We start from the raw sequence: 12577 nt of genomic DNA, 5'->3' as shown, positions 1-12577 counted from the left end.
TACAAAATACAAAAATCATCTCAGTAATTGAGAGATTTTAATTCTTTTTTTATTGCTAATGATCTATGAAATGATAAGAACTTATCAGAACTTTTTTCAACTGTTTGGTAAAAAGCGTTCATTGGGAAATCTCTTACTAATTTCTTGCTGTTTCAGTTAATCAACGCTCAAGAAGTTACTTTTTCTTAATCTGATGACTTTTTTTTACTCATACTAATTGTATTGGCATGACATTATTACATTAAAGAGCTGAGATAATGCTGTAATTGTATTTTAATTTTTTATATTGTTTGAAGATATCTGAAATACTCTAGATTGAAACCACATTTTTGACTTTTACGTTTGTCTACTTTTCAAAATTCTTTTACTTTGTAACATCTGTTGAAACCAAGACTTGCTGCTATGTGTCAGCGACATGGACTTGTTGCACAATGCAATGCTGCATTGTGTTGCATGGCGGCGTCAGGCTCTGCTCCTGTCTGCCGTCTGCCAGTCGGATGTGCCACCATATGTTCTTCAAACCAGCCCTTAAATCTTCGTCTCTCCCACACATACTGTTGCTGATGCGTTCAGATTACCTCTAGATGGTTTGGTTTTGTCATCTTTTTTCATCACATATTTTTGTTGACTCTCAGAAACCTTTGAGTGTTGGGAGATGCATTCTTGCGTCACGTGACTTTTGAATGTTGGCGTACCCTGCTGTAACATATGGGAGGTTGATCCCTCCTCGCCTCTAATTCAGAGGTTTTTATTCAGTCTTCTCTGATCTGAGGTCCTCTGCATTGCTGTGACTGAGGAGCAGCGGCGGTGGCACCTCCTCCACAGTGATTACGCTCATTCCTTTGCGAGCTGGCCCTCTCTGCTTGCTCTGTCATTACTACCATCTAACCAGCGTAATTACCAGCCTCGATGCATGTTTGCGGTGCATGCGCCAAGCCTGCCGCATGCTGGGCAAGTCAGAGCCAGTGTGCAGAGAAAAGAATGAATGATGGAGCCATATTAGAGGTGCCACATCTTTATGCTGATCAATCAGTGTATGTGAGCAATTAAAAGGCGTTAAATGTCTGCTCATTATGCCCTGAACTGTGGACCGAACCTTAATGCGTGTGCATAATTCTGACTTCAGCAAAGATGATTTCTGCCCCCCGGATCTTTTCTCAGTTATGCATAATTACACAAATTAAGCCGTCTCTTTATGTAACATTTCATGCATCAACACGGTTTTGGTGTCCTTATTAACGTAGGTGTGTTTCAGACTGATCAAACAGACTGCTCTCTCTCATCAGCCACATAATGAAGCCATTCTCCAACCCCTGCAGCTGGGGCGGATAATCTGGGATCGGGTCTCGTAGTGGATCACAGGACGGCCTTTTGAATGAGGACAGACTCTGTCAGAAAGCATGATCAGAGCAGGAGCCTTTGGCTCGGAAATGCTTTTCCTCCTTCATAAACAAAGATGGGACACACTGGTGTGGCGACTTAAAAAGACGTAAAGTGAGATGCTGTTAGCCGTGAATGGGATCATTAATGCTTTTATGTGTTTCAGTCCCAGTGTGTGAGTAATGCAGCCCAAAAATAGATTCAGCAAGGATGCAGATATCTTGTGGGCTGTAAAACACACACACCTCGTCAAGCTGGACTTGATACATTTTTCTAAAATTCACACAAACCAAGATGAGCAAAGAAATGCAACCCTCTAAAAAAACGTCATTCTAATTGGCGCTTTCAGAGGTTAGGATTTAAGAATTGTAAATATTTTATAGCTCTTTATGGATTTGTTGCTTTTTGGCTTTTAAATCACTTTTCTAATTACTTAAATTTAGTTTAGTGGATTTAAACCTTCAAGATTCAACTAAATGTTTAAGTAAGTTTCTTTGACCATCTGAATATCAGAGCCTGATTTTGTAAAAACGTGCTGTTAATGAGCAGTTTGGGAGAAATAAGAAAATTATTTTTGTTAATGAATAAGCGTACTAGTAATATTATAAATTCAGGAGCTTTTAAAAATGAAAATATATGTAAAGTAATAGTTTTATTATAAGCAGAATGAGGATTGTAGTGAATGTTGAAAACTACCTGCACATTATTAAAGGTTTAGAGTATCTGCAGATGGTGTTCTTGTGCACATTGGGCAAATTCACTGAGATATTTTAGTGACTTCTGCAGTTTGAGGAGAGACTTATGGAGATAAGAGCTTTAATCCCAAAATGGAGTGCTGCGCAGATGGATGAATTAAGCACATTTTACTTTTTAACACTCATCTGTTTCCCTTATTTGAAATAACCAAACCTCACAGATTCTTAGGCTCATTTTCCTCCATATTTCTTTTACGAATCTCCTATTTAAAATGCTCTTGAATTTTTTTACTTCTTTGTGAGATTTCATGCAGAAAAAACTGAAAATATCAACTTGGCTCTCCACTACAAACAAGAAGCGAGAGCAGAAGGAAGAAAAAATGTATGACCTGCCCTGTTTGCCATGTAAGATTATTGAAGATGAGGTTTTTCCCAGGCCAATACTAACTTCCTGTTTCATTTGATGTGCTGGATCTTAGTGTAAAAGCATTTTAATGAATAGGAAACAGTTTTTGATTCCTCAGCATTAGACTTACCGATTGAAGCTTAGTTTATCGAGGTAAATTTGGTCAATTTTGAGTTTTCCTCCATTGTTGCGTCTCAGTAGATTATTTTTAATAATTACATTAATTATCTCCCTTTTCAACCAGAAGTATCGCCATTTACACAGCGAATTTAAATTTTATTGACTGGTCTCACTATTTGCTCATTTTATCTCTGCATAGACTGTGATTATAAAACAGAGGAAGTGTTTCATATAAATAACACTGAAAACTGGTTATTTTAATGAGAACAAGACCCTTGCAACAGATGCTGCAAAAGGGCCAGGCTTGATTTCTTCACTTTAATTCACAGACCAACATGTCACCAAGCTCCCATTTCTTGCTGCATCACCCAGTGAAGTCATACTGTTGCCTCAACAGGGGGGACAAAAAGAAAGAAAAAAACGTTCCTAATGTTTAACAATGAAAGAACTCAAAACAAAAATACATTGTTTTTATGCCTTTGCCTATTCTTAGTAAAGGGGGATAAAAATGATTTTCAGTTTGCCAAAGCATGCCTGTGAATGAGCTGCTGTCCTTGAAAGGCCATTGGATTAAGAGTTGATGCTGTGTGACTGTCGTATCGAAGCACATCCATGTGGTTCACTGAGCAATGTACTGTGCTCTTTCTTGACTTTTTCCCGTTGCTCTATTTATGGCTTCATCCAACCTCACCCCTCCGGCTGATGCTGTGTCACTGCTGCCCTTTTCTGTCTTCTGGTATTTATTCATCCCTGTTAATTTCACAAAGATGTAATTGTCTCCCTCTATAGAAAGAGAAGAAGAGAGTTGCAGCTTTGATTTTTTTTCTTCTTCTTTTTCGTACAAAACCTTACCTTTAGCACATTAAGAAGCTTTTAAAAGTATTCCCCCCGTTCAAAGTGTTCATCCTTGGTTTTGGCAAAACAACAAACTTCAATGTATTTTATTCTCGTTTTACATGACAGATCAGCCCAAATTAGTGCTTAATTATGAAGACACAGTTACAAATGAAAATCAAAAATCAGTGTTGTGTGTTTTTATTTAGCTTCTTTAGTTTCATACTCTGCTCAGCCAATTGCCTTCAGAGATCATCCATCATGGTGGTGGCAGAAACATGCTGAGGGAATGGTTCAGATCTCGATTCAATTGAGAATCTGTAACAAAGACTTGGGAAATGCTCTTTACAGACACTCTGTTTCCACTCTCTCAGCTTGAGCTACTTTATGAAGAATTAATTAAAAAGGTAATTGCATGATACATTTTTTCTATTTTCATCATTTCAACCTAGAGCTGCACAATTTACCAAATTACAATCATCACATTATTTGTGTACACAATTGTGGCGGTATACATGGAAGCAATATTTGCTAGGTTATTATATTTAAAGTGTTACCCAATCAGTTGAATGTATTTTCCTGATACACGACTGTATCTATCTTAAGTTCTTTAAGGATTTTCAGTTTGCCAAAACATGCTTGTGAATGAGCTGCTGTCCTTGAAAGGCCATTGGATTATAAAACAGGTGCTTTATAAGGATGCACTACTTTTTAAGTGGGTCTATCTCCTGAAGTCTGCAAAACAATAAATTGTTGCTTGTGGAGAGTGGAATGTTTTTTTTTTTTTTTAATAGTAGCATTCTTTGAATGCCTGGTAGTGTGAAAATTCTCTTTAGATTGGTTTTGTATGCAACTTGGTTAGGTTTATGATATTTTTCAGAATTTATCTCGTGTTTCAATGTTTTAATCTGCAGCAAAGTGGTTCTGTGTGCAGGTACAAGCGTCTGAGTGAGTGATAATATTCCATGTCAGCCTCTTGAAGATTATCCTCAATGGGAGAAATTCTCTGTCATATCCCTTCACCTTGTTTTCTCTCTGGCTTATCAGTCTTACAGTACGTTACAGCTGAGCGAGTCGCCCTCCTGAAGCCAAAGCTCATTCTGGTTGTGTGTTTAAAATTTGGGTCACGCATGCTCTTCGATTTAAAAATAAGCCCTAATTTGTTTTATATTTGTTGAATTAATTGCTTTCTGTTCCTTTTTCTTTCTCTTTCAGAAAGCTGAGAATAATCCTTAAGGAAGAGGATCCAGACTTGTTCCATCATGCATCACTGAATTTTCTACATCTCCCCACTAAAAGCAATGTTTCTGGGAGCTAGAGGCCACAGCAGAGTGTGTGTGGGGCCCCTCCCCAGTGCCCCTCCTGAGATGGGAAGCCAGAAGCCTTCCCACCGGCCCTGAGCTCTCCCGGGGCGTCATGAACACTTACAGAGACAGGGGGGTAACCTGCGTCTCCTCAGACCTTCTGGACGGAGGCGGAGGGTTACCCCAAAACGCTCCACTTCGTCACACCCCCAATGGCCACCCCACAGAACCAGCAGCACAACCGCGCATCTCTGTGCCCAAAATGGGTGTTCGTGCAAGGATCGCCGAATGGCCTCCCCGTCGCGCGCAGTCCCGGGAGTCGCTGCTCGAAAACGGGCAAAACGGCAGCAATCACTACGACGACTACTCCGTCTCATCATCGGTTTTGTCATCCGACGGCAGGCTGGTGCGAGGAGGGGTCGCCAGGCTACCCCGCAGATGGTCAAAAGACGTGGAGTTCAGGGGCGGGGGGTTCGTCAGTGACAGAGGTTCGCCTCTCAGTCTAAGAGTTTTCCCACCACTGAGACAGCGCTCCAACAGTGAAGTAACGCTCAGCGAACAGGACGAAAATGAGGTGAGCCCGAAATATTTCTCCAATTTCTGCTTTTCCTGTGCGTTGCGTTGGAGTTGAGAAGAAGAGGATGTGTTATTTCCTTGTGGCGGCAGTCCAGGTTTTCGACACAAACCTCTTACTAATGAGGTACACAGATGGAAGTCAGTTTGGGTTGGCCTGCAGAAAGCCATGGCTTGCTTTGCCTTGCCAGCTGTATTTACAGCATTTGTGGGCTTAGATAAAGTGTTCCCTCAAATATTAGAACTTGAAAATATTAATTTGTCTCTAATGGGTTTAGTCTGCTACATTTTCTGTTTGTTTTTGGTGAAATACTGTTGATGTAGAAGGGGAAAATGGTTGCCAAATGAGCTTGTGTGGTGTAGAAGAAAACATTATTTTATTAATGGAGATATTCTTAAAAGCCCTCACTGTGAAGAAATTCAAAGTGTGAGAAAGACTCTATTTGGTTGAGTGGAAGAATATCCCCTTCTCCTTATCAGGTTCAGCAAAATCCCAAAGCTTCAGTCTTAGTTTAGGCCCCGACACGTTTTATAGTTCTTTAAATTGTACACTTATTTCTTCACTTTTTTATCAATTGAATATTTTATACAGTATAATATGCAACTACAACTCCTAAAAATTTAAATATCATAAAAAAGTTCACATTTTTGTCATTTCAGAAAGTTACATAGATTCAGTATGACAATTTTTTTATTATGATTAATGAAAAAAACTAAATTCAGTGTTGCAGAATATAAACATATAAAATGCGACAGGTAAGTGTTTGAGTTAATTGGAGAAACACCTGTGGGCGTATTAGGAGGCCTCTATTACACTGCTTTCTTGTTTGAGATTGTGGAAAAATCTACAAAAATCAGCCAATATATCAAGTAGGGCATTGTGACTCATTCTTGGATGCAGGAACATTCATTTGTTCAAACAATAATATGCAAGTGTAAACACCTTGGCAATCCCCTGTTCATTGGGTTCTGTCCTCCAGAGAAGAACAGGTTTTGGTGCAAACTGTGTGTGGCAGTCCCAGAACAAAAACAAAGTCCTTGTAAAGATGCGGGCCGAAGCTGCAAAGAGTGTCCAATATAATTTTAGAAATCCCATCTGACTTACAACAGTCAATATTTATCTGGTTGAATGTCAGAGTAAGGAGAATAAAAAAGATTTTATTCTTTTTTAAAAAAATCTTTAAAGAAGGATTTTAAAAAAGCATGTTTGCACATAGTGTTTTTGTACAGTATGTGCAAACATTACATTTCAATTCTAATACTAAAAGGGCTGGAGTAAGACCATCTTATGTGCTGCATTTAATTGGCTTAGTTACTTGCAAATTAAATACAAGTTAGTATTTAATTGCGAGTTAAATACTAACTTGCAGAAACTGTATTACTTTGTTGTTAACCTCCTCCCCCCCAAAACAAACAACTCTTACTGACCTTTTTCTAATTAATTTCTCTTTGTTCTGCCTTCAGGTGGAGACTCGAGGTGGCGGTGGGTTTGGAAACCGGTTCCGAGTGTACGGCAGCACCTCTTCCATCGACATCCAGGGCATTCCGGAGCAAGGCTTCTTTGAAATGCTCAGCCAGTTCCAGCAGGAGAGGCCTGACCAGCGCAGTTTAGCTCCCGCACAACTCGGAGAGCTGCTGCGAGTTCCGGATCCGTCATCGAAGACTCCTTTCCCCGCCGCTCCCTCACCTGCTCCCACAGGCGGGGATGACAAAGGAACAGGCAGGAAGGACGGTACGGAGAGAGCGAGGAAGAAAAGTGGTGGGACGGAGTCTGCTCTGGGTACTTCCTCTCTGTTCAGGAAGCTTCGGAGCTCCAGTCGGGGGGAGCTGGACGGAGGAAAGGGAGAGGCTAACGAGGACAGGGGAGGCAGATGCTCTACAGATGCCTCTTATAAACCCTGGGTGTGTCCAAAGAGCTTTGTCCACTTTGATGCTCAGAGCGTCCTGTTCGACCTCCATGAGGCAGCATCTCAGCGCGGCTTTTCTACTCAGCGGAGGAACACCGCCACCGGAGCATCGGCCGCTTCGTCCTTGTCTGGCTCCAGATTGTCAGCTCCGAACCTGAACGACCCCATTTACTCGAGCATCGAGGATCTGACCCTTAACCTCGATCAGAGCTCCACACTTCCCTCCCTACCTGCGGACCCTCTAGATGGGCCTGCAGCGCACACTTCAAGCCCACTGCTCCTCTCCTGTCCCCACTTCCTCAATGAGATAGGTGGGCATAGGGAGAGAAACGTGAGCTTCCTCAGCTCCTCAGCAGAACGAGGAGATGGAGATGGAGGAAGAGGGTGGCTGAGGAAGAGTAATGCCAGCATATCTGTGCTTGAGATCCCCATTGAAGAACAGGAGATGAGGCTGGAAAGACTGAAACTATATGGCATAGAGCATGTAGACCAGGGGGCTCGCTACTACAGAGACTACTTCCATGGGAAAGGTAACGCTGAGTTACACTGCAACACATTTGACCCGTGGTGCAGGGATGGGCTGTTAGCTAGTTTGGTTGGTTGGTGGCTGGATTATTAGCTCAACTCCGTTATTTCAAAAATATGACTTATAATCATGACAAAATTGTTTTATTTTGCTGTAGACTTTAGATTTATGACCAGAACCCGACCTGAAAACTTGCTTGGTCGTGTGGTCCTCAGGCTTCTATTTCACATTTATAAAGCTTACAATGTGTACAGCACAGAGCAAAATAAACAAGAATGCACAATATAAAGTTAATCTACTTGTTACTGTCTAAACACATGAGGCGGTAGTTTACCCTGTTGAGGAAAAGAAGAAAGAAAGGAGCAGATGAACATTAGACGGTAACAGCGCACTGCACATTAATGCGCACCCAACCCGGTCCTGCTCTGCTCCTATCAATCACATATCCCAGATGACTTACACTTGACTCACCCAGCAGACACAACAAACGACAAGATGGAGCTGGGAGCAAACGCTGATAACTGAAGAAGGGACACTGCTTACTCAAATCATAGCCTGAAAACAAACGCAGTAAAATCGTAATTAAAATAGTATGTCTGCTTTACTTTGGGCTTGGGCCTGTAATTAAAGTTAATTAGTCGGGTCAGATTGGGCTTGAACACCATGTCTTCTGCTGAGAGCGTTAGTCATTGCAACAGAATAATAAAATGTACCGTACCTCACAGACAACTGAAGCTTTATTTTATCTCACAGTACACTTCTTGTACTGTTTAAAGCTAAAAACCCTGGTACCACCCTCTGTTCTCCTCAATCAGTACCGCTTTACCTTTGTCTTCTATAATGTGGTGCTTAGACGCAGCACTTCACTATATTGGTAATTGGGTCGAGATTTTACTTCCAATTAAGCATTATCACCAGTGTCAGGTATAAGAACTCATAGAAGGTTGACTATAGCCAACCAGCTAAATATTTTATTGATATGATTCATTAGAATTGTCTAATTGTCAAAGTAGAATCGATCACTAAAATAATTGTTAGCTGCAGCCTTAATGCAAACATGCTTGAAAGAAAAATACTTTAAGCCAAATACAACAAGGAATCTACGAGTGATCCCAGTTGAGAAGCTGCAACCACAATTTATTTTTATACTTGTATTTAATAACTAAATGTCATCTAATTTATTTACTGTTAGTTTTTCTACAGAGAGTCATGTCTGTATATCATTGCTATTTTTCTGTCATTTAGGTTTATGTCTTATTCTGTCGATATTGTTTGCCAGAGTCTTATTTCCTAGATGTCATCCACTGGCTTTGAATAATCAGCTGGGACAGAGCAGAGTTAAGTAGACTGGCAGCCCTCCGGGAGTTTTAATTACACATGTACCTGCTTTTGGACGGTTGGCAAACTCTGAGCTGATGATACACAGCCAGTATTCGACACCTGAGCCATCTCAGCTTTGTTTTACATCTGGCTTTTAGTGTCAGAAAGTAAGTGGTTAATGTGATCTGTGTGGCCATTTGTATTCGGCATCACCTCTTCAGACACTTTTGATGTCATTTCCCCTTTGGCAAGCATCATCTGGCTGTGGACTAATTAGTGACAAATGTTATTAGGAGCATGCGTGCAGACAAGCATGTTTGAACATTGTATGCGAGGAAGACTCAGGGCTGCAGCCACACAAATAAAGGTTAGCATTCCAAAAATACATTAGGTCTTCTGACTCCATGCCGTCTTAGCTGTCCCCCTGAAAGCCGTTCCGGTGGTGTTTCTGTCTTTGCTGTGGCTGCGGCCCCTGTGGATGTCAGGATCTTCATCAAAAAGCTGACATTTTCGCTACGGGTCGTGACAAGCAAGATAATCAGACACGAGTGTCCTCACAGATGGGTTGTCCCTGTTCAGTCCAGTTAGAGGAGGGATCTGCCAAGTTGTATTCATCCTGAAGAGTCTGGATAATTTGTGTTTACGCTGCTGCCTGTGGCGTTCGCTAGAAGAGGGCTTAACTCTGAAGCTTTGGAAGCAGCTGTGCGAGATGCTTGTGCGGTCTGTCAACAGCTTTCTCTATGTTTAATAAGTAGAAACAGTCACAGTTGATTTATTTGGAATCAAAACATTTTGAAAACTACACTTTGTAATCTTTTAAAGGTGACAAAGGAAATATTCATCTTTGTAGTGGTTGTGTTTTAGTTAAATTTTATGCACCAATCAAAAACTAAGATTTTGTTTTCTTTATGTGTTAAAGCCCTTAAAATTACAACAGATCAGAGTTCAAAGACAAACATAAATCAATCTAGGTCAAGAAAAGTCTTATGGTGCATCGTTTAATTTAATTATTCAACCTATATTTCTTCATCATTCCTACATCCAATAGAAGTAAAAGATCTGATAACTATCGACCACTTATTTCTTCAACCCTTTCTTTGCACCCAGGTCCTGACTTAACTTTTTCAAACTGATTTTGTAATTATTATCAATTATAATATTATAATGGTGTCTGCTTTGCCCATGACGCATTCTCTTCTCCTTTCCACTTTGTAGACATGCAAACCAACTCACTTGCAACTCTGACCAACTTCTTCTTGAACCAACAGTTAAAGAACAAACTTCATTGCATCTGTTTAAGATCTACGGTCATATTTTACGTTTTTATGACCATTGTAGTTCAAGCAAGGTGTACCAGCCTCTCCTGTGTTGTAGCCATAGACATAACACCACCTCATGTTCAGACGTAAACAGATGAAAACTTTTTCTCAGCACAAACTGTAAACTTGGTTAATCGTTGTCCTTCACCAGACCACTCCAACTACTTCGGGACGGACGATAAGCTGGGCCCCGTGGCCGTGAGCATTCGCAGGGAGAAAGTGGAGGATACCAAAGACCACAAAGACCAGTACCAGTACCGCATAATCGTCAGGACCAGTGAGGTACGCCCGTAAAGATTTCTGATTGACAATGCAGTGATGAGTCAGGTTAATTCCTCACCCAGGTTTTTGGCCCGTCTCTGTCCCAGTTTTTCTTCCTTCACCCCTCAGCTTAAGCCTCGTCTCTGTCCTGCCACTGGGAACATTCCACCTGTTCAGTCTGTGCACATAAAAGCCAAAGTAAACACTATGTGCTGTGTCTGAAGCATTTGGCATGCCTTCAATGACAACTTTGCTTTGCTTTCATGGACAAAATATAGTGCAATGTGTGAACTGGGATTTTTTTTCTGGTTAACCAACACAAAGTACTAAATAACTGTGAAGAAGAATTAGAAATAGTTTCTATTTTTTTTTTGTTTTTTTTTCTAATGAACTATCATTGAGACAATTATTTGCAGGGCCACATTCCCTAAATTTATACCTTTCCAGCTTTCTGCATCTTGAGTGGAGACAGAAATGTTTGTCTATTCTGCTTTGCAAAACACCTCAGGCTCAGTCAGACTGGATGGAAAGCACATATGGATTTGGTTTTCAGATTTTCTTGTGAATTTTGCCTTGGTCGACATCGTTCTAACATCAAGGTTCATACGGGTGCTTGAAACCCTTGAAAATGTTTGAATTTCAATTACCAAGGTTTGGAAAGTGCTTGATGGTCAAACTGCACTTAGTAATAAAGTGCAAGCTAACATTTGATTAAAAGCTTACATTTGGAAAGCAGTATTTTAAGTTGAAATCAACTTTATTATTTAAAGATAATAATGAGACACATAGATGTATTTTATCTCACTATCTGAAGTTGAATCAGACCAAACTTCTCTTGTTTTAGATCAGTTAGAATCAACAAAATTATTCCTATTTGTTAAATGCGAGAAAACCTTTTAGAGATTCTTTTTGTAACTTTCTCAGACCACTCAAGACGTTTCAAAACAAAAGTTTTGTCATATTTTACTTTACCTTGTCCCTGCTGTTGATTGTAGAATACTATCACAATATATTATTAATAGTGAATTGAAAGTGTGTCCTTTAGTTCATTTTCATTGTTTGTTTTTCTCCAACATGTGATGCTGTGCTGGAAAAATTTGAACCTTCACTTTGTTTAAATTTTACTGTGGCAAAAAGTGTATGAAACCTGCAGCATACACCTACACATGCAGCTTCGACTGTATATGTATTGGTGTTGTTGCTTTGCATGAAGGTGAACCTCTGCCCCAGACTCAAGTCTCTTGCAGCCTCTAACAGGGTTTTCCTGGGTTTCTATGTTTTATCCATCCCAGGAAAAAATCCCTGCAGCATGATACTTCCACCACAGTTTTTCCACAATGTGGATGTTGTGTTCAGGATGATGTGCATGAGATTTTGTATTTAAGCCAGAATGCTAAATTTGGATGTCATGTGATCAGGAAGTGAGATTAGATTACATACAGGTAGACTCTATTTATAATGAGGTGACTTCTAGAGGTAATTGGTTGTACTGGATTTTGTTATGCGATATCACAGCTATGGGTGTTGAATACAAATGCATGCTTTATGCTTATTTGTTATAATGTTACCAGATTCAGGGTCACCTAAAAAGAACACAACATGGGTCTTGGGAGTCTTAAAAAAAAGTCACTTCTTTTTGTTGGAATTGGGTTTTTTTTGGTCTCAACATTGTAAAAACTCAAAAACAAAGTTCCTGCCGTGTTCATTATGTTGATGTGGTCTTAGTGGAAGTGAAGTCTTCATTGTGGTTGGTGTGGTGTTGTCTTTAGCTGGATTACATGGCTGCCTGGCCTCATCACTTTAGCTCTGATTCAACAATGGAGCCTGTCTGCTCAAGCTCACAGAGCTAAGCTAGCAGAAAGAGGCCTGCTGTTCCCACAGAGGGGGTAAAAAAAAAGAAGGGAGACATTGATTTCTGAATTTACTCTGTCC

At 40.3% G+C, this 12577-nt stretch overlaps 1 protein-coding gene across 5 annotated transcripts in view; it reads left to right on the top strand.

Moving 5' to 3' along the window:
• Window positions 1-12577, top strand: part of sipa1l3 (signal-induced proliferation-associated 1 like 3) — an 84655-nt gene that overhangs the window by 44784 nt on the left and 27294 nt on the right. For all 5 annotated transcript variants that reach the window (XM_027999069.1, XM_027999067.1, XM_027999068.1 and 2 more), the window contains 3 exons: window positions 4651-5313; window positions 6777-7749; window positions 10536-10666. In XM_027999069.1, coding sequence (XP_027854870.1) covers window positions 4852-5313; window positions 6777-7749; window positions 10536-10666 — 1566 coding nt within the window. In that variant the 5' untranslated portion in view covers window positions 4651-4851. The remainder of the gene's footprint in view (window positions 1-4650; window positions 5314-6776; window positions 7750-10535; window positions 10667-12577) is intronic.

Source organism: Xiphophorus couchianus, chromosome 18 (assembly GCF_001444195.1).
Source record: "Xiphophorus couchianus chromosome 18, X_couchianus-1.0, whole genome shotgun sequence".
Classification (NCBI taxonomy): domain Eukaryota; kingdom Metazoa; phylum Chordata; class Actinopteri; order Cyprinodontiformes; family Poeciliidae; genus Xiphophorus; species Xiphophorus couchianus.
This window is presented reverse-complemented; position numbering and strand designations above follow the sequence as displayed.